Here is a 23362-nt window from a genome sequence, read left to right on the forward strand (position 1 = left end):
CAAGGGTGTCAAACTCAATTTCATTGAGGACCATATAAAGGTTATGTTTGACCTTGGGGGGCCAGGGTGGGTGTGGCCAGGTGGGCGTGGCCAGCTCAACATGACTCGTGTGACGGCCCAAACACTCTGTCAGCAAAATGGGCTCCCAAACTCCATTTTCGGATGCGATGGCTTCCTGCAACCCTCTGCCAATAAAAACAGAGTTCAGGAGGGCCACCCATGGCCTTTCTAAGCTACATTTTCATTGGCAGAGACTCAGTGGGCTGGTCCTTTGCTGTTTCCAAGTTGGCCTTGTGGCAGGAGTGGGTTCCTACCAAAACAGTAAAGGATGCCGCACCGGTAACAAAACTTGAGTTGCGTGTGCAGCTTTGCATGTCTTGCGTGCATGTGCAAGTATCCTAGCATGTTTTTGCTTCTGCGCATGCGCCGGAAACAAAATCTCATGAGGGGACCCATGCACGCGAGAGATTTCAGTGGTTTTTTTTGCTTCTGAGCATGCACAGAAACAAAAAAATTGCCAAAATCTTTCACATCTTAGACATTAACACCCTTGAATATGTCCAAAGATACTTCACCAGAAGAGCCCTTCACTCCTCCACTCGAAACAGAATACCCTACGAGATTAGACTTTCAATCCTGGGCCTAGAAAGTTTAGAACTACAATGCCTATTGAGAGGTCAATCGTGGATAGTCTAAGGGAAAAATGTTGGGGGTTATGGGTTGACACTACTGAGTCAGGTAATGAGTTCCACGCTTTGACAACTCGGTTGCTGACGTCATATTTTTTACAGTCAAGTTTGGAGCGGTTAATATTAGGTTTGAATCTGTTACATGCTCTTGTGTTGTTGCGATTGAAGCTGAAGTGGTCATTGACAGATGTCAGTAGGTAGCTGGTTCCAGAAATCCGGAGCCACTACATAGAAGGCTCTCCCCCGAGGCCATGTCAGCTGACACTGTTTAGTTGATGGGACTAACTTACCTGTCGCTGGGAGCTATGCGGTAGAAGAGTATGAAAAATGTATGAAAAGTATGCGGTAGAAAAGTATGAAAAATGAAAAGTGCACTATTTTTTGAATTATATAAAAATACCAATACTAATCCCATTCAATATTAACATAAAATATTTTTTCTCATGTAAAACCTAGTTTTTAACAAAACAAATAGCAAAAAAAATCGATATAAGAGTGCTATTGTTTTAAATTTTTTGCAAATATTTTCAATATTTTGCAGGGCCTTGAGAGGGATTTGAATGGCTCCCCAGGAGTCCTAGGGCAGCACTGGCTCTCTGGAACTAGCTACCACCTGAGACCTGTTCTGCCCCCGCCTTACTGGCCTTCTGGAAAGCCATAAAGACCTTTCTTTGCCAGCAGGCTTGGGGCCGTTGATCAAATCATTTAGATCCAGCCACAAAAATATGCACAATCTTATTAATGGGTTTTAAATTGTCTTTTTAAATTGCTCTTTTAGATGTTGGGTTGTTTTGGGGGGGTTTTGTATGCCACCCAGAGTACTCCGGGAGTTGGGCGGCATATAAATTAAACTTAATAAATAATCAATAATAAATAAATAAAATCCCAAAATGCAAAGCTAAATGTCTATGGAAATTGTCAGCCATCCAGGTCATGATTGTCCCAAAGGTGCTTGTTTTAAAAAAAGCAACTGGATTTTCTTGTTTTTTTTCTTTGAATTCCTTTCGCTTTTCATCCAAGAAGCTTCTGCTTTGACTGGATGGTGGGGAATATGAGAGTCACCCAGAAAGTAATGCACCAATTTTTTTTTCTCATCCTACAGTAATGGTACAAATGCAAAATTTCAGATATACATTATTTGAATTGTCAGGAGTGCGTGCGTCAATTTTGCATTTATTTAGACAGATAGCGTAGCTACAGCACTGTTTTATTTATTATTATTTATTTATTTATTATTTGGATTTGTATGCCGCCCCTCTCCGAAGACTCGGGGCGGCTCACAACAAGTGAAAAACAATCCAATACAATCCAATTAATTAAAATATTATAAATTTAAGAAAATCCCCTATACTAACATACACACATACAAGCATACCATATATAACTTCAACGTGCCCAGGGGGAGATGTTTAGTTTCCCCATGCCTGACGGCAAAGGTGGGTTTTGAGGAGTTTACGGAAGGCAGGAAGAGTAGGGGCAGTTCTGATCTCCGGGGGGAGTTGGTTCCAGAGAGTCGGTGCCACCACAGAGAAGGCTCTCCCCCTGGGGCCCGCCAACCGGCATTGTTTAGTTGACGGGACCCGGAGGAGGCCCACTCTGTGGGACCGAATCGGTCGCTGGGATTCGTGCGGCAGAAGGCGGTCTCGGAGATATTCTGGTCCAGTGCCATGAAGGGCTTTAAAGGTCATAACCAACACTTTGAATTGTGACCGGAAACTGATCGGCAGCCAATGCAGACTGCGGAGTGATGGTGAAACATGGGCATACCTGGGTAAGCCCATGACTGCATACATGAAACATGGGCATACCTGGGTAAGCCCATGAAATGTGTCTGTTAGTAACGCCGCATTGAATTTCTCAATGCAGAGAAAGAAACTGTTGGGAACTTTTACAAACATTTGTGTCAGTTTATGGAGAATCTGCAGTCGATAGAAGTAGGGTTAGTCGCTGGGCACAGAGGGTGAGGCCATTAGAAGATGGTTCAGCAGAGCTCCAAGGCTTTGTGACCAGAACAACGAGTAGTACCTGCAGAGCATACACGCCCATGTGTCTCGCTGGAGGAAGGCCATAGAATGGGATGGAGATTACATGGAAAAATAGGGAGTGGAGAAGAAACATCATTCTTTCTTGTGTGTAAGTTTCATTGTGTTCAATAAATAATTGTTGAAGAAAAAAATGTGGTGCATTATGTTCTGGGCGACCCTCGTAGAATGGGTGAGAAGCGAAACGGCTTCGAAGAAAAAAATCAAGAAAGTCCAGTTACCACCTTTAGGACAATGAGATCATAAGTAGCTATGGGAAGTCTGTTGCAACTTGGAATAGTCGCTGAGCACACGCAATCAAGTTGTCGAAGCGTGGAACTCAACAGATTTAAACTTAATATTAACCGCTCCAAACTTGACTGTAAAAAATATGACTTCAGTAATCGAGTTGTCGAAGCGTGGAACTCATTACCGGACTCCATAGTGTCAACCCCTAACCCCCAACATTTCTCCCTTAGACTCTCCACGATTGACCTCTCCAGGTTCCTAAGAGGTCAGTAAGGGGCGTACATAAGTGCACTAGTGTGCCTTTCGTCCTCTGTCCAATTGTCTCTCCTTTATCTCGTATATCATATATATTTTCTTCCTTTCATATATCTTCTCCTCTATTTTTATATCTTTTCTTCTATCCTTTTCTTTATATATATTACTACATGTCTATTCTCTTCAATGTGTATTGTGTATTAGACAAAATAAATAAATAAAATAAAATAAGTATCCAATTGGAAGTCGAGGACTAACTGTAATTAAAACCTGAATCAACAGTTAAACTCACTTTATCCTTAAAATATGGCTAGGATTATTCCAGTTTGCAAAAGCCTGCTCATAATCTTCAGGATATGAGAGATGCATAAACAGCTGGAATACAGGGCTGTCCATAGGTGTGGCAAGCAAAGCCAGGTGGGGAAGGGGCCACAATGGTGCTACTTATGTGCATGGCACATTTTTTAACAAGGGTGAGGCTTTGATGGCACCGTCGCAGCTGCCACCTTGATGTTTTTAACCACACACTGTGGGCATCTTTTGGGTGAGGCTAAGCCAGCTGCCATAGGATAAACGTCGGTAAAGGCGTAAAAGACAGGCTGAATTCAGCCTTTAATAGCCTCTTGTAAAAAATGACACACAGCTAGTAAAGACTTAATAGCATAGCTGCAGAAGCAGAATTGGCATGTCCGACTCTGCTCAGAGGGATGCAAAAAAGCCTTAGGTGGAGCAGAAAATATGAGCATTGCTTTTTAAGACTGAACAATAGGCCTGGCTAGCAGCAACAATTCTTTATTTTCTGCAGTTTGTAAACCTGAGCTCAGGGAATAGAGCCAGTTTGGTTTAGTGAAGAGGTTCCCAAACTTGGCAACTTTAAGACTTACTTACTTACTTACTTACTTACTTACTTACTTACTTACTTACTTACTTACTTACTTACTTACTCACTCACTCACTCACTCACTCACTCACTCACTCACTTATTTATTCATTTATTTATTTAGTCCAATACAAATTGAAAGTTAAAGAGAATAAAAACATGTAGTAGTAAATATCAGGGAAAGGATAGAAGAAAAGATATGAGAATAGAATACGTCAATGAAGAATAGAGGAAAATATATATGAATGGAAGAAAAGATATACTGTATAAAATATAGGAATTCAATTCTGAAAGTTGAAGTCCACAAGTCTTACGTCCAAGTTTGAAGACCTCTGGTTTAGTGGTCAAGGCACCAGGTTTGAAGGCAGGAGACCATGAATTCAAGTGCCACCTTAGCCATAAAAGGCAACTGGGTATCTTTGGGACAGTCTCTCTCTCTCTCTCTCTTTCCATTCCTCTCTTCTCCTCTCCTCTTCTCTCCCCCTTCGCTCCTCTCCCCAACTCCCAGGGTTGCTATGGGGAAAAGTGGGGGAGGAAGGCATTCAGGTTTGAACTATGCGCTGTATATGGGGCTACCCTTGAAGAGCATTCAGAGACTTCAGCTGGTGCAAAATGCAGCGGCGTATGCAATAACAGGTGTACCAAGGTATTCCCATATTACTCCATCATTACGCGAGCTGCATTGGTTGCCAGTTGGTCTCCGAATGCAATTCAAGGTCTTGGTTATTACCTTTAAAGCCCTAAATGGTTCAGGGCCAGACTATTTATGGGACCACCTCCTCCTTCATACCTTGCTGCAGCCAGTAGCGGCCCACAAAGTTGGCCTTCTCCAGGTCCCATCCGCCAAACAATGTTGGTTGGCAGGATCTCGAGGAAGAGCCTTCTCTGTGGTGGCTCCGACCCTGTGGAATCCACACTATCTCCTCCCTACTAGTGATGGGTGAACCCAACGGTGCTCAGGTTCAGCAAGTTCAGACGAACTTCACACAGAGTTCGGCCAAACCCGAACCCGAACGGTCTGTGGCGCCAAAGCTCTGCCCCCGGAATTCCATTGGGGTTTTTTTTCTGGATTTTCAATTTTTATTTATTTTTATTTTTACAAAAAAGGACACTGCAGTGGCGCTGCAAGCAAAGGGGGGTCCTTTCATGTAAAAATAAAAAATAAATTTACGTGAAAGGATCGCCCTTTGCTTGCAGTGCCACTACAGCGTCCTTTTTTGTAAAAATAAAAATGTTTATTTTTACATGAAAAGACCTCCCTTTGAAGGAGCTGGGGAATCCCACAAAGAGATTCCAGGGGTGGAGCTTTGACGTCACATATACCGGCAGGTTGCTAAAGACGCCAAGGTGATCACTTTCTGGATTCCATGGAATCCAGGAAGTGATCACCTTGGCGTCCTTAGCAACCTGCCGGTATACATGACGTCAAAGCTCCGCCCCTGGAATCTCTTTGTGGGAGGGATTCCCCAGCTCCTTTTGTGCCTCCCTCCCATCCTCTCGACTGGCCGACAGCTCCCCAGTGTTCGCCTTCCTCTGCCGCCACTGCCGCCCAGCTCCTCCTCCTCTTCTCAGCAGATGACAGCCGGGCAGTGGCTTTCACAATGTTCGGCACAAATGCCGAACCGGAGCATGAATTTTTTTAAAAAATTCAGGTTCGGGTCTGGCATGCCGAACAGCACAAAATTCGTTACGGACCCAAATTGTGCGGGTTCGGTTCACCCAACACTACTCCCTACCAGTCTTCTGGAAAGCCAAAGGGCGGTCCTTTCACGTAAAAATAAACATGTTTATTTTTACGTGAAAGGACCGCCTTTTGCTTGCAGCGCCGCTGCGGCGTCCTTTCATGTAAAACTAACAATGTTTATTTTTACGTGAAGACCTCCCTTTGAAGGAGCTGGGGAATCCCTCCCACTAAGAGATTCCGGGGGCAGAGCCTTGATGTCTCCGGCAGGTTGCTAAGGACGCCAAGGTGATCACTTCCTGGATTCCATGGAATGCAGGAAGTGATCACCTTGGCGTCCTTAGCAACCTGCCGATACACGTGACGTTGTATTTTAAAGATAAATGTTTTCTTTAGAACAGAATATAAATTGTATTGATCTACAGTAGTTTACCCGACCATATCTAACATCATCTTTAAAATGTGCATTTAAATGCTTGAAACAGAAGGCTCTGTAAATTTTTGTGACACAATCAGATTTCACATCTGTGTTGTTTTCTGATGCGCTGGCCAAATAAATTGCTTTCTGTTCTCCTAGATTGTATAATAGCTAACAAGGCCCCTCCTGAGTTCATATCAACGTGGTTTTACAATAAAGATGGTTCTATATCATGAACTGAATCTTAGGATAGCTTATATTTCAGTCCAGTTGCCAGTATGTGTGTTTGCTTCTTCCAATTCAGAATATTCCTGCCAAGCTGGCAGGAATAACTAACACCCCAGACAACAGGCTCAAAATCCAGATAGATCTTGGCAGAATAAAACACTGGGCCCTATCTAATAAAATGAAATTCAATGCTGAGAAAAGTAAAGTAAGACATTGAAACTCTGGAGAAGGTGCAGAAAAGAGCAACCAAAATGATCAGGGGTCTAGAAACCAAGACTTACGAAGAGAGACTGTGGGAACTGGGCATGGATAGCCTAGAGAAAAGGAGGGCCAGAGCGGACATGATAGCAGTCTACAGGTATACGAGGGGTTGCCACAGAGAAGAGAGGATCACTTTATTCTCCAGGGCACCGGAGATTCAACCTGGAAATAAGGAGGAACTTCCTGACGGTCAGAACGATCAACCAGTGGAACAACCTACCAGCGGACGTTGTGAACTCCAATACTCTGGGCATTTTTAAGAGGAAATTGGACTGCCATTTGGCTAGGATGCTATAGGGTTCCTGCTTAGGCAGGGGGTTGGACTTGATGACCCGCATGGTCCCTTCCAACTCTAACAATAAAAATAAATAAATAAATAAATAAATAAATAAATAAATAAATAAATAAATAAATAAATAAATAAATAAATAAATAAATAAAGTAAGTAAGTAAGTAAGTAAGTAAGTAAGTAAGTAAGTAAGTAAGTAAGTAAGTAAGTAAGTAACTGCAAGAGGGATCTTCGAGTCTTAGTAGACAACATAAGCCAGCAATGTGCAGCAGCAACAAAAAAGCCAATGCACTTCTAAGTTTCATTAATAGAGGGATACATTCTAGGACAAAGGAGGTACTAATACCACTCTGTAAAGCCTTAGTTAGCCACACCTAGAGTACTGCATCCAGTTTTGTTCACCACACTACAAAAAAGACATTGAAACTCTAAGGAAAGTGCAGAGGAGAGCAACCAGGGTGATTAGGGGACTGGAGACTAGAACCTAAGAAGAGCGGTTGCAGGAACTGGACATGGCCAGTCTGACAAAGAGAAGGATCAGGAGATAGGTGATAGCAAGTGTTTCAAAACTTGAGGGGCTGCCACACAGGGGAGGGGATCAGACTGTTTTCCAAGGCACCACAAGGCCAGACAAGGAATCATGGATGGAAGCTCACCAAGGAGAAATTCAACCTGGAAATAAGGAGAAACTTTCTGACAGTGAGAGCGATCAATCAGTGGGACAGCCTGCTTGCAGAGGTTGTGAGAGCTCCAACACTTTAGACTTTCAAGAAAAGATTGAATGGCCATACTTCTGAAAGGGTCCTGCTTGATGGAGGTTGGACCAGATGACCTGCAAAGTCCCTTCGAACTCTAGTAGTCTAAACATGGAATCTGACTGAACTTTTGTCGCGTATGGTTTTTTTCAGGGGTTAAATTCAGCAGTTTCTGGAGAACTGGTAGAGGACTTTTTGAGTAATTCAGAGAACTGGCAAATGCCACCTCTGGCTGGCCCAAGAGTGGGGTGGGAATGGAGATTTTGTAATATTCTTCCCCCAGGAGTGGGGAGGGAATGTGGATTATGAAATCTCCCCCCCCCCCCCCTGGAGTGGGGAAGAAATGGGGATTTTGCAATATCCTTTCCCCTGGAGTGGGGAAGAAATGGGGATTTTGCAGTATCCTTCCCTTTGGATTGGCGTGAGAATGGAGATTTTGCAGTATCTTTCCTGCTGAAGTAGGGCGGAAATTGGGATTTTGCAATATCCTTTTCCCTGGAGTGGGGAAGAAATGGGGATTTTGCAGTATCCTTCCACCTTGGAGTAGAGCAGGAATGGGGATTTTGCAATATCCTTTTCCCTGGAGTGGGGAAGAAATGGGGATTTTGCAGTATCCTTCCCCTTGGATTGGCGTGAGAATGGAGATTTTGCAGTATCCTTACTGCCGAAGTAGGGCGGAAATTGGGATTTTGCAGTATCCTTTTCCCTGGAGTGGGGAAGAAATGGGGATTTTGCAGTATCCTTCTCCTTGGATTGGCGTGAGAATGGAGATTTTGCAGTATCCTTCCTGCTGAAGTAGGGAGGAAATGGGGATTTTGCAATATCCTTTTCCCTGGAGTGGGGAAGAAATGGGGATTTTGCAGTATCCTTCTCCTTGGATTGGCGTGAGAATGGAGATTTTGCAGTATCCTTCCTGCTGAAGTAGGGAGGAAATGGGGATTTTGCAATATCCTTTTCCCTGGAGTGGGGAAGAAATGGGGATTTTGCAGTATCCTTCCCCTTGGATTGGCGTGAGAATGGAGATTTTGCAGTATCTTTCCTGCTGAAGTAGGGCAGAAATTGGGATTTTGCAATATCCTTTCCCCTGGAGTGGGGAAGAAATGGGGATTTTGCAGTATCCTTCTCCTTGGATTGGCGTGAGAATGGAGATTTTGCAGTATCCTTCCTGCTGAAGTAGGGAGGAAATGGGGATTTTGCAATATCCTTCCCCTTGGAGTGGGGAAGGAAAGGGATTTTGCAGTATCCTTTTCCCTGCCATACCCACCAAGCCACACCCATAGAACTGGTAGGGAAAAATGAATTTCATTCCTGGTTGTTGTTGTTATTGTTGTTGTTGTTATTATTATTAATAGAATAGAATAGAATTTTTATTGGCCAAGTGTGATTGGACACACAAGGAATTTGTCTTGGTGCATATGCTCTCAACGTACATAAAATAAAATATACATTTGTCAAGAATCATGTGGTACAACACTTAATGATTGTCATAGGGGTCAAATAAGCAATGAAGAAGCAATATTAATAAAAATCTTAGGATATACGCAACAAGTTACAGTCATACAGTCAACATGGGAGGAAAAGGATGATAGGAATGATGAGAAAAACTAGTAGAATAGAAGTGCAGATTTAGTAGAAAGTCTGACAGTGTTGAGGGAATTATTTGTTTAGTAGAGTGATGGCGTTCGGGAAAAAACTGTTCTTGTGTCTAGTTGTCTTGGTGTGCAGTGCTCTGTAGCGACGTTTTGAGGGTAGGAGTTGAAACAATTTGTGTCCAGGATGTGAGGGGTCAGTAAATATTTTACCCGCCCTCTTTTTGACTTGTGCAGTATATTATATTATATATGTCATCTGTTCATACAGATTATCCTCAAACTTGGATAATGTCTACCACATTTGGGGAGGGAATGGAGATTTTGCAGTATCCTTCCCGCTGGAGTGGGGAGGGAATGGGGATTTTGCAGTATCCTTCCCCTGCCATACCTACCAAGCCATGCCCGTAAAACTGATAGGGAAAAAATGAATTTCATTCCTGGTCATTGTTGTTTGTTTGTTTGTTTGTTTGTTTGTTTGTTTATCCATCCATCCATCCATCCATCCATCCATCCATCCATCCATCCATCCATCCATCCATCCATCCATCCATCTATCTATCTATCTATCTATCTATCTATCTATTTATTTATTTGGATTTGTATGCCGCCCCTCTCCGAGGACTCAGGGCGGCTCACAGCATATACAAGAAACAAAACAATAATATGAATCCAATTAATTAATTACTAATTAATACTACTTTAAAACAGCCATTTGATTTAATTAAAAAAAGGAAAACCTATCAAACCAATCATTCAACACTCATACTTAAACATTCATTGGTCAGGGGGAAGATTAAAAGTCCCAAGCCTGGCGGCAAAGATGAGTTTTTAAGCTATTTCGGCTCTTGTTGTTGTTGTTGTTGTGGTGGTGGTTGTTGCTGCTGTTATTGTTATTGTTATTGTTATTGTTATTGTTATATCTGTCTTCTGTTGATACAGATTATCCTCAAACTGGGATAATGTCTACCACTTTAGTGGTGACACATCATCTGAAGGAGAAAACAGAGACAGCAGGACGTTTCCTCTTTTGTGGATCTACCTTGTCTGAGATTATTGAAGAAACAGAATATATTAAAAAGGTATGGATTTTTTTTATGAATATGTAACAAAACCAGATCCACTGGTCTATTCTGTTCACCTAAATCTCTCGGATGGACAGTCCAAGATCTCAAGGAATGTTGGCTTAGTTATTTAAGATCCTTTTAATTGTCAGCGATAAGGCACTTTTTAAGATAAAACACATGAACTGAGTTGTGTGTGTGTGTAGCCACCCACAAAACTCAGTGCACGCATTTCATCCAAAACGGTGCTTTAGCAATGATAATGTTAGCCACACAAACACATATTGACTTGGATATTATGTCTAGATAACAGCAGTGGTGGACTGCTGCCGATTTGGGCCAGTTCTTTAGAACCGGTAGCGGAAATTTGTCACTGGTCCATGTTATTATTATTTATTGTTATTATTATTTATTTATTGGATTTGTATGCCGCCCCTCTCCGTAGACTCGGGGCGGCTAACAACAATAATAAAAACAGCATGTAAATCCAATACTACAACAGCTAAAAAACCCTTATTTTAAAACCAATCATACCTGCAAGCAAACATACCATGCATAAATTGTAAAAGCCTAGGGGGAAAAGAGAATCTCAGTTCCCCCATGCCTGATGGCAGAGGTGGGTTTTAAGGAGCTTATGAAAGGCGAGGAGGGTGGGGGCAATGCTAATCTCTGGGGGGAGTTGGTTCCAGAGGGCCCGGGCCGCCACAGAGAAGGCTCTTTCCCTGGGCCCCGCCAAATGACATTGTTTAGTTGACGGGACCCGGAGAAGGCCCACTCTGTGGGACCTAACTGGTCACTGGGATTCGTGCAGCAGAAGGCGGTCCCTGAGATAATCTGGTCCGATGCCATGGAGGGCTTTATAGGTCATAACCAACACTTTGAATTGTGACCGGAAACTGATCGGCAACCAATGCAGACTGCGGAGTGTTGGTGTTATATGGGCATGTTCCCGAACTGTTCCTCTGGTCATTGCAGCTTGCAAAAAAAATCCCCACTGCGCATGCAAAAAGGCTTCTGTGTATGTGCTGAGTGTCCTTTCTGTGAAATTGCGCAAAACTTGCATTTCCCTTGCGATGTGAACCAGTAGGGAAGGTAAGCGGAACCCACTCCTGGATCACCAGTGTCAAACTCTCTGTGTCACATTGACGTCAGGTGACATATTGTAATGGTTTCCCGCCTTTGCAAATCTGGAGTAGGTGTGGCCTGCATGTGATACATCTGGCCCATGGGCCGCCAGTTTGACACCCCTGGTTTAGATCAAGAATATTAGAAGTATGGAAATCAAGTCATATTAGGAAGAAGTATGTTTAGCCTTGAGAATTAATAAATGAGTGGGGGAACTATAACCTTCCCCTTCATTGTCCAGAATGCAGGATACAAAATAATTATTTGAAATTACAGAAAGACAGATGCTGGTTGAATATTAGGGAAAAAAGAGTGGACAATGGACAGTGGGATAGTTTTCTAGAAGAAGTCATTAATGCATGTCTTCAAACAAACTCTAGATAGTGATTTGCCATGGAAACATATATCCATCCTAAGATAAAATACAGAAAATAGTATAAGGGCAGACTAGATGAACCATGAGGTCTTTTTCTGCCGTCAGACTTCTATGTTTCTATGTTTCTATGTTTAAATTTGGTTTCCTGCTATGAGTGAAAGATTGAGACTTTTCAGTTCTGTTTGTTTAATTTTAATTAAAAGAAACATTTAAAGAATAGAACAGGGTGTCCAGCAAACCTGGAAAACAGGGAAATCAGGGAATTATCAGAGAAATCGGCAGTTCGGGAAATAGCAGGGAATTATCAGGGAATTCATGAAAAAGCAGAATAAATCAGGGGGGAAAAACCAAACTGTATTAAAATGTTTAAAAGTCAGGGAAAAATCATAAAATAAATAAATAACCCAGATCGCGCTTCCTGGCAGAGTCAAGCAAAAATGAGCATAACTGTGGCAACAACTTGCTTCCACAGTGTTCTGTTGGGCTCTCTGATAGACTCCTCCCAAAAATTCACAGGTACAAATTTCAGACACACACACGTTTGAAAATTCAAAACAACGTTCTTTATAATGAAAATTCTCTTAACCTAAGCCCTCTTTTGGTATAGCCAAGAGCACTCGTCTCCAACCAAACTGGAAATTTGTACAAGTCCCTTATCAGTTCTGTGATACTTAGCTTGCAGCTGTGAGGCAATTCACATTCCTTCTTCTTTCACAAAGTGAAACACACTTTGCTCTGGTTTAGTTTCAAAGTGGGGAAAAATCAGCACACAAAAGGTCAAAGTCAGTAAAGCAGTCACGAAACACAACGATCAGATAATCCTCCACAATGGCCAAACCCACAGGCTGCTCTTTATAGCAGCCTCACTAATTACCACAGCCCCACCCAACCACAGGTGGCCTCATTTTCTTTGATAATAATCTCTCAGTTGTTGTTGCCTATGCATCGCTCTCCGCATGTGTGGCTGTATCATTAACTCTTGTTCTGAATCCAAGGAGGAGCTAGATAATTGATCTCCTTCTGAGCTGTCTGCCACACTCTCCTCCTGCCTGTCACTCATGTCTTCTTGGTCAGAGGAGCCTTCATCAGCAGATTCCTCCAGAGGCAAAACAGGCCTGCAGCATGTGGATGTCTCCCCCACATCCAGAGTTCTTGGGGCAGGAGCTGGGCCAGAGCTAACCACAACACTCACACTACCGATATTTCTCCACGGCTTAGCCGTTTGGTATGACGTCATCTACGACCGAGCCTTAACTAGATCGCAAGTTACAGGGAAATGTCAGGGAAATGTCAGGGAATTTCAAACTGCTTTCCCCCTGGACAGCTTGATAGAATGAATAGCCACGGAAAGGAAAGAAGAAGATGGAAGAGGGCATCAATGTATGGAAAATAATCGGTAAATAAACAGAGAATTCACAATTGTTATAATATTTAAAATATATTACAGGTAGTCTTCGACTTACAACTGAGCCCAAAATTTCTGTTGTTAGGTGAGACATTTGTTAAGCGAGTTTTGCCACATTTTTACAACCTTTCTTGCCACCGTTGTTAAGCGAATCACTGCAGTCAATAAATTAGTAACATGGTTGTTTAAGTGAATCTAATTTTTCTATTGACTTGGCTTGTCAGGAGTTTGCAGAAAGGGATCACATGATCTTGGGACGCAGCAATGGTTATAAGTATGAACCAATCACCAAACATCTGAAGTTTGATCACATGAGCATGAGGTTGCTACAAAGGTCTTAAGTTGTGAAAAATGGTCAGTGCCGTTGTAACTTTGAACGGTTACTTAATGAATTGTTGCAAGTCAAGGCCTACCTATATTAGGTATTAGGTTATTTATAAACATTAAAACAGCTTCTTTACCTCAGACACTTTCCATTTAAAAACCATAAACATTTCAGGTTGTGTGTTTTTTTCTCTCTGCAGATTCGTTCCACATTAGCAAAAGTTCAGCCTCTGTTATTTAAAGAAGAATTCAACCATAACATTGCAAATGGCACCCTGGATTCAAAGGTATGAAATATTTTCTGTGTTGTATAAGACCAATAAAGTAGATCTTGTTCTGCACAATAACATGGATGAACTTCAGGCTTTCGAAAGCCACTCAGTACCAAAATTTAGTTCATCCAATCTATCTGTCTGTCTGTCTGTCTGTCTGTCTGTCTGTCTGTCTGTCTCTCTCTCTCTCTCTCTCTCTCTCTCTCTCTCTCTCTATCTATCTATCTATCTAGTCTGTCTGTCTGTCTTATGTATCTATCTATCTGCCTGCCTGCCTGCCTGCCTGCCTGCCTGCCTGCCTGCCTGCCTGCCTGCCTGCCTGCCTGCCTGCCTGCCTGCCTGCCTGCCTGCCTACCTACCTACCTACCTAACTACCTAACTACCTACCTATCTATCTACTTATCTATCTATCTATCTATCTATCTATCTATCTATCTATCTATCTATCTATCTATCTATCTATCTATCTTTTAGTCAAACAATTATATGATGGTAATTTGTATAAACATAACATTAGAAAAAGTAATGATAAAAGACAATAATAGAATTCTTTATTGGCCAAGTGTGATTGGACACACAATTAGTCTTGGTGCATATGCCTTCAGTGTACATAAAAGAAAATATAGATTTGTCAAGAAACATGTGGTACAACACATAATGATTGTCATGGGGTCAAATAAACAATGAAGAAACAATCAATATTAATAAAAATCTTAGGATACAAGCAACAAGTTAAGTGGGAGGGAAAGGATGATAGGAATGACGAGAAAAAACTAGTAGAAATAGAAGTGCAGACTTAGTTAAAAGTTTGACAGCATTGAGGGAATTATTTGTTTAGTAGAGTGATGGCGTTCGGGGAAAAAACAGTTCTTGTGTCTAGTTGTCTTGGTGTTCAGTGCTCTGTAGCAACGTTTTGAGGGTAGGGGTTGGAACAGTTTGTGTCCAGGATGTGAGGGGTCAGTAAATATTTTCACCAGTATATTTTTGCAGTATACAGGTCTTCAATGGAAGGCAGGTTGGCAGGAATTGTTTTTTCTGAAGTTCTGATTCTCCTCTGAAGTCTGTGTCTGTCTTGTTGGGTTGCAGAATCAAACCAGACAGTTATAGAGGTGCAGATGACAGATTCAATGATCCCTCTGTAGAATTGTATCAGCAGCTCCTTGGGCAGTTTGAGTTTCCTGAGTTGGCAGTCAGACAGTAGGACAGGGACTGTAGGCACAATGGTGTGCTTATGCACACCCCTTACAGACCTCTTAGAAAGGGGTAGAGGTCAATTGTAGATAATCTAAGGTTAAAGGTTTTGGGGTTAGAAACCACAGAGTCAGAGTGCATTCCAAGTGTTGATCACTCTATTGCTGAAATCGTATTTTTTGCAGTCTAGTTTGGAGCGGTTGAGATTTAGTTTAAATCTGTTACGTGCTCATCTGTTGTTGTGGTTGAAGGGGAAGTAGTCTGAGAGTAATACTCTCTCAGCCAGCATTCAACACTCTGCCAGACTTATCAAATCTATACTATCCTTAAGGTTTATTCTGGTTTGTGTGCTTGAAGCCATACCAAAAGGTCTGGAACACTATTTGGCATATGATATAATGGACAGAATCTCCACACTTCAGTTTCAAAATTCACATTATTTGGAATGGCAGAATATTTCAGTAGTTACTTTTAGTTGTTTTAGATCCTTGGAAAGGGTTGTCCCGAAGGTGCTTTTTCCAAAGTTCTAAAGAAGATTCTTGGATGAGAAGCAAAATGTTTTCAAAGCAAAAAAGATAAAAGCATACAAACAAACAAACAACAAAACCTAAGTGTTGTGTTTGGGCCTGGGCCAGCAGTTGCCCCCACATATGTGAGAGATGCGTCACAAAGTGATTGCAAAAGCCTGGCTGACAGCCAGGAAAACGTGGCAGACAGCCCAGAGGATGAGGCAGATAGTTCAGAGGAGTTGGCAGACAGACCACAGGACCTGGCAGACAGCCATGGGGATTTAGTAAACAGCCCGTCCGATAGCCTCTCCTCATTGGATTCAGGTGCTGAACAGCTAATAGACATGCGTAGCCGGAGAGCCATGGAATGGAAGGCTCAATGAAGGGACTATCACCGGTGATCATAGTAGCACCTGTGGCTGGGTGTGGTCCTCATAATGAGGGCTGGGTGTGGTTCCCATAATGAGGGCTACAGTTATAAAAGAGAACAGAGGCAGAGGCAAACTGTGGATGTTTATCTGTGTGGTTTGTGTGACTTTGTGGTTCCTGCTTCGAAGCCTCCGTGCCTTTGGATTTCAACCCAGCATTTTCAGGCAAGTGGGAGTTGAAAACTCTGGGACTAGCTGTTGCTCTCGTGCCTCAAAGATTCAGAGAACTCCTGAACAGTTTCTGCTCCGTGCAGTTTGTCTTTGTTTGCTTTTTCCTGCACTTTGTATTTGGCTGACTGTTCGCCTCGAACTGTGTTTTACTCCTGACAATAAGGACAGTTTTCCTTAACCTTTTCTGTTTGTTTAATACAAGTTTGCTGATTAGCAAAGCACGTGTGTGTTTGATCTTTTTTCCTGGACCGTTAATTATCTCCTGAGCCCAGTCAGGCAGAACACTAACAAAGCCTTTTGGAACGAGCACCTTTGGGATAACCATGACCTGGATGGTTGAGAATCTCCATATACACTTGGGAAGGATCCAGTGATCGAAAGTACTAAATCCAGTCAGAACTTTCTGGTAGACTATATGTAAATAAGAACATCAACATTTTCAGCATTAACTCCTGGGCATTGTCTGGATTAGTTCCTGTTGTTTTCTTTGCAAGATTTGAAAAAAAAAAGTTTGTTGTTTCGTTCTTCTTAGAGCTGAAACGGAAAGACAGGTCCAGGGCCTATCTATCTGGTTTCATACCTTCTGCAGAATGCAGAATCTCTGGTTTTGTAGCCCACTGTGTTATCAGCTGTACCAAACTGCCTCTTGATAATGCAATACGGTGGCTACTTGCCCTTCTGCATGGAGATTTGCTGATTAATGTGCATGTTAAGTTCTGGGATTGAAGAGGCAGGAGACACACTTGCAAAATGCAGCTCTTTATTGTAGTAACAAGTAGGATGCAGCAAAGAGCCAGGCTGACAGTTCTTCCTTTTATACAGAGCTGTTGGATGGCTCAACCAATCAATAGCTTCATTTTCCGGCTTGAAAAGCAGACCTTGGAGTAAACAGCATGTCTTAATAGGATAGGATAGTAGTTTATATAAACAAAATATAGAAAGTAATGATAAAAGAAGACAATGAGGCAGTAGGACAGGGATGGTAGGCACAATGATGTTCTTATGCACACCCCTTACAGACCTCTTAGAAAAGGGGAGAGGTCAACTGTAGACAATCTAAGGTTGAAGATTTTGGTGTTTTGGGAAGAAACAACAGAGTCAGGTTGTGAATTCCAGGCACTGATCACTCTATTGCTGAAGTTGTATTTTCTGCAGTCCAGTTTGGAGCGGTTTAAATTTAGTTTGAATCTATTACGTGCTCATGTGTTGTTGCAGTTGAAGTAGTCATTAACAGGAAGGACATTTGGGTATATGATTTTGTGAACTATAATTAGATCGTGCAGAATGCAACTGCGAGAGCAATCATGGGCTTTCCCAGAAATGCCCATGTAACACCAACACTCCGCAGTCTGCATTGGTTGCTGATCAGTTTCCGGTCACAATTCAAAGTGTTAGTCATCACCTATAAAGCCCTTCATGTCACCGGACCAGGGTGTCTACGAGACCGCCTTCTGCCGCACGAATCCCAGCGACCAGTTAGGTCCCACAGAGTGGGCCTTCTCCGGGTCCCGTCAACAAAACAATGTCGTTTGGCGGGGCCCAGGGGAAAAGCCTTCTCTGTGGTGGCCACAGCCCTCTGGAACCAACTCCCTCCAGAGATTAGAATTGCCCCCACCCTCCTCGCCTTTCGTAAGCTCCTTAAAACCCACCTCTGCCATCAGGCATGGGGGAACTGAGATATTCTTTCCCCCTAGGCCTTTACAATTCATGCATGGTATGTTTGTTTGCATGGATGTTTGGTTTTACAATAAGGGTTTTTTTAAATTCTTTTAGTATTGGATTTACATGTTGTTTTTTATTACTGTTATTACCCGCCCCGAGTCTACGGAGACTGGCGGCATACAAATCCAATAAATAAATTAATAAATTAGTTCGGAGGTGACATAGTTGTAAATTGTCTAATTTCAGTATTTCAAGCCTGGCGGAGTAAGGTATTTTGTGCAGGAGGAGGAGTGAAGGACTCTTCTTGTGAAATATTTCTGGACACTCTCAATTGTATTAATGTCTGATATGCAATGTGGATTCCATACAGGTGAGATGTATTCTAGAGTTGGTCTGACAAATGTTTTGTAATATATAACAGTGCATTTCTTGATTGTCTCCAATTTTACCAAACCCAACCTGCTCCTGTACATTTTAGGAAAACAACTGCTAAGGAAACTATGGTGCTCCATAACTAACGTGTTGCACATTTTGTCACTAGCAAAGTAGTAATATTGACCATTTGTCCTATAATCCTGATGCTCCTTAAGCAAAAGTTACAGGCTCTTATGAGTTCAGTGTTCATAAAAGCATGTTAAGGCATTTTTGTCTTGTTACATGCCTAATTCCCCTGTTTTGCAACCCTTGTCAGAATGAGTTTGCAGCCTGATGCATTCTTCCAAGTACTAATTAATCTTCTCGGCAGAGAAGATTGCCCTAAGGGAATTGGGGCTGTTATTTATTAGGCCCGTTGTGCCAATGCTTTCAAAAAATAAAACCCTGGGGAGCTGAGCAAATAGAACATATTTTACTGCATGGGTTGAGAGATGGGGAATTTATTTTTATTTTGCTAGAAGTTTATTTTATTTTGTTTATTTATTCTTTTGTCCAATACACAATACATATGGAAGAGAATAGACATGAAGTAATATATATAAAGATAATATGTAAAATAGAAGAGAAAATATATGAGAGGAAGAAAATATATATGATATATGAGATAAAGGAAAGACAATTGGACAGGGGACGAAAGGCACACTAGTGCCCTTATGTACGCCCCTTACTGGTCTCTTAGGGAAAAAAGGCAAAGATAATTATGAATGGGGAATCAACAAAATTTTAACCTATACAGAAGGAGACTAAACTATGATGGTCTTTGTCACCATGTGTTGTGGCCCGCCAGCAGCCCGTGCAGCTGGTAGCAGATCCCGCCAGACAGGAGGCTGATGTGGTGATGCACCAGTGGCCTGTGCAAATGGCACCTGAGGAGCCTGGAGAAGACTCGGTGCCAGAGCCAGAGATTCAGCCAAGGCCTTCAGAACTTCCAGAACCTCCCATCCGTGACGAGGAAGAAGAGGAGGAGCCTATTCTTAATGCACAGGCAAGCAGAGCTGCCAAAAGGCAGGAGTGGTTCCTCAGGAGGAAGTCTCCTCAAGAGTAGACTTGGGACTAATTGGCCACTCCCCTAGCCTATTTAAGGGAAGCACAATACATCTGACATATTATAGTTTATTTATTAGATTTATAACAGATTATTATTATTATTATTATTACTACTACTACTACTACTATTATTATTATTATTATTATTATTATTATTATTATTATTATGTCAATACAACACAGCAAACGAGATCACTATGCTGGATTTCGTATTTCATCATCAGTCAGGCGCTTCCCAAGCACCTAGGACTGCGTGATGTAGTGGCGAATTATGTTTCCCGATCCCAGTAAAGCGGCCTTTCGTATTTCACTAATTTCTCTAGCTGCTTCTCCTCAATTCTGCTGTCCCCTGGGATTGCGATGTCGATGATCCATACTTTCTTTTTCTCCACAATCAGGATGTCTGGTGTGTTATGCTTCAGAATTCTGTCAGTCTGAAGTCGGAAGTCCCAGAGTAGTTTTGCTTGCTCATTTTCGACCACTTATGATCCCGCCAGTTATTTGCCACTGGGAAATGATCGTTCCGGCACAAGTTCCAGTGGATCATCTGTGCCACAGCATCATGTCTATGCTTGTAGTCAGTCTGTGCAATCTTTTTGCAGCAGCTGAGTATGTGATCGATTGTTTCATCTGTTTCTTTACAGAGTCTGCACTTTGGATCATCTGTTCATTTTTCAATTCTGGCTTTGACAGCATTTGTTCTAATGGCCTGTTCTTGTGCCGCCAGTATTAGTCCTTCTGCCTCCTTTTTGAGTGTTCCATTGTAAGCCATGACCAGGTCTTTTCTTTATCCACTTTGCCTTCAATCTTCTCCAAGAACTGGCCGTGCAATGCTTTGTTCCGCCAACTGTCCATATGACATTATTATTATTATTATTATTATTATTATTATTATTATTATTATTAATTAGATTTGTATGCCATCCTTCTCCGAAGACTTGTACAATTCATTCAAGGTCATATGCATATTGCACCTGTGTCCTGTTTTGCAGTATTCAGCACAACTTAGGTGGGAGGGAAATAATGTTTCATATTATAAAGAAATAATATAAAAGGATGTTAATCATGGATGATAGGGCTGTCAATACATAATCAAAGGGAAACTCTGGAACTGCTGGGTATTCTAGTGACGAATTTTATTTCAAATTAAAGTGTCTTAGAAAAATAATCCTGTTTGCTTTTCCACCCTGGGAAAACAAATGAGGGAAATAAAGGCCCTGAAAGAACTCATGTTGTTTTCTGTTTGGAATGGCTATATTATTGGATGAACCATTCTTCCATTAATAAAAAAAATATATTATTGCCTGCATGCAATTTGGCTACATTTTTACAGCAAGTTTTGTTAACCATGCAGACAACAGAATATAGACCTTATTTAAATTTCAGCATTGTCCTATTCTATTAAGATTTCAAAGAATTTGAATGAATAATATATCTGCCACTTGCAGAAAATTGCAGAAATCAATTTAATAAAAGGCAGGCAGAGGTTTAAAAAAAGGGACAAAGAGAAATGGCAGAAACAGGAAGAGCTGATTCATCTTTATTTCTTCTCTTCGTTTTAGCCTCATGTTACAGAATCTGGATTGGTCCCTGATGAAGAGACGCTGTCTTCCAACAACGAGGAGACCTTAAAAAAGATAAAAGCAATAGATGAAGAATTAGTATGGTTGAACAAAGAAAACGAAAGTCTAAAGATGAAGGTGTGCTTTTATTTTTTGGAATTCCCCAAAAAAGTTCTGTTGTGTATTTAATACAGGAAGTGCCTTTGTGTTTAAGATTAATTTTCTTTCTTTTTTATTTTTTTTTTATTTTACAAATGTGACATACAAGACAAAGGAAAAAAACATACATAAAAACATATATATACAACATTTGTGAAATAAAAGTTTCCCAACTTTTTTTTTTTTTGGATATTTGATCAGAGAATTACACTTCTTTTACATAATATTAATTTTTGAATTCTTTTATTTGACGTGTTGCTTTGCATAAATTTTTATTTCTTTCTTTCTTTTAGCCAATCATAAAAATTTGCCCATGTTTTATAGTAATCTGATTCTTCTTTTCCCTCTAATCTTTTGGATAGCCTGTCCATCTCCGCACAGTCTAGTATTTTTTTAATTATTATGTTTTCTTCCAGTATTTTTTCTGTTTTCCACTGTTGGGCATATACTATTCTGGCAACTGTTAGTTTATGTCTAACTAGGTATCTTACTTCTTTTTCTATTTTTTTAATTAAAAATACCCAATAAGTATAATTCTGGGTTTTTTTCGATTTCTTCATTTGCTATTTCTTTTAACCAATTTGTTATTTTATTCCAAAACATTTTTGCCTGTGTGCATGTCCCCCATTGGTGGTAGAATGTGCCTCTTTCTTTTTTACACTTCCAACGTATTGGAGAAGATTTTGGGAACATTTTTGCAAGTCTTTCTGGCGATAGGTGCCACCTGTAGAACATTTTAAATTGGTTTTCCTTGAATGCGGTCGATCTTGTCATCTGCCAATTGTTAATCCATAATTTTTCCCATTTTTCTAGTTCAATTGTGTAGCCAAAATTTATTCCCCAGCTTATCATATTCTCTTTTACAATTTCCACTTCTGTCTCATAACGGATCAAAAATTTATAAATTTTACCGGTTAATTTTTCATCATTTTTTAAGATTAATTTTCAAAGTTATTCCATTCTTTATTGGTTTTGAAACTAATCCAAAGGCTGCAAATGGTTTGAACTGATAAAATCTTTTATTATTTTATTTATTAAATACTCACCCATCTTGTCTATAGTACGGCTCTGGGTGGCTTATAAAAAATAAAAACAATATAAAACAGCCAACAGAAAATGACAACTTAGAAGAAATTGTCAAAGGCTTAATGCTCGGATGGGCAAAAAATATAGGACAGAATATACATCTTGCTGAATGGGAGAAAATCACATTATCTGATACTTACAAAGAAAATTATTATAAACTATTTTACAGATGGTATCTCTCCCCTTCCAGAATTGCTAAAATCTACCCAAAAGCTAATGCAATTTGCTGGAATTTTTACTACTCTCTCTTTATTTTCTTCTATTTTCAGTATGTATTAGCTTCCTTGTTGTACTTATATTTAATAAAATTACTGTATAAAAAGAAGCTTACCATGCATTAAACTGTTACAGCGTTATATTTCTGAAAAGTACTTCCATTAATTCAACCTCTTTTATTTATTCCATTTTCATACATAACTCTGGCTGGCTTACACACAAAGCAAAACACAATAAGCAATTATAACTGGAAAACAAACATGAAAAACCATTCAAAGTAAATTAAAATAGGTTAAAACTTAATTTGCATGAGAGTAAATCCATGAGATGACTATCTAAGCAACTATAAGGGCTGTACATTTTATACCGGTTTTGGACCATAATAAAAATACCATTACTAAATGCTAGATTAAGATAGGCTTTGGCTCTTTTCTCAATACGTCTAATCATAATCTTTCAAATTACAACAGAATATTTCATTCTGAGCAGGGGTGGGTTCTGGTTTTCTTCACTGCCGGTTCGCTCAGTGACGTGCCATGCGGGTGCGGCAGTTTTGGGTTGCTACTAGTATAGATAAGGACCACGTACCAGTAGTGAAAATTGAGTTGCATGTGTAGCTTCAGTTGTCTGGCAAGTATGCATCTACGCCCCAGCGATATCTTTCTTCTACACATGTACAGGAAGTAAAATCTCACGAGGGGATGAGCACGCCGTGAGAGTTCGGCAATTTTTTGTTTCCGCTCATGTGTGGAAGCAAAAAAATTGCTGAAATCTGTTCAGCGTGCGTGTCCCTTCACAAGATTTTGCCTTCTGCGCATGCACAGAATCAAGATCTCGCTGGGGTACACCCACGTGCCTGCCAGACACCCCAAGCTGTGTGCGCAGTGCACCGGTAGCAGCATGAGTGGCAACCCCCCTCCCCCGGGTTGTGGGTGTGTTTCGTGTGTGCTTCACACATGCACAATGCTGAAACAAAGCTTTGCATGCGCAGAAGCAAAAAACAAGATGATGGTGT

General features: G+C 41.0%; 1 protein-coding gene across 2 annotated transcripts in view; it reads left to right on the forward strand.

The window, feature by feature from the left end:
* Positions 1 to 23362, forward strand: part of CCDC68 (coiled-coil domain containing 68) — a 65305-nt gene that overhangs the window by 5250 nt on the left and 36693 nt on the right. For both annotated transcript variants that reach the window (XM_070743547.1, XM_070743546.1), the window contains exons 2-4: positions 10258 to 10397; positions 13810 to 13896; positions 20887 to 21024. In XM_070743547.1, the coding sequence (XP_070599648.1) occupies positions 10278 to 10397; positions 13810 to 13896; positions 20887 to 21024 (345 nt within the window). In that variant the 5' untranslated portion in view covers positions 10258 to 10277. The remainder of the gene's footprint in view (positions 1 to 10257; positions 10398 to 13809; positions 13897 to 20886; positions 21025 to 23362) is intronic.

This window comes from Erythrolamprus reginae, chromosome 2 (assembly GCF_031021105.1).
Source record: "Erythrolamprus reginae isolate rEryReg1 chromosome 2, rEryReg1.hap1, whole genome shotgun sequence".
Classification (NCBI taxonomy): Eukaryota; Metazoa; Chordata; class Lepidosauria; order Squamata; family Dipsadidae; genus Erythrolamprus; species Erythrolamprus reginae.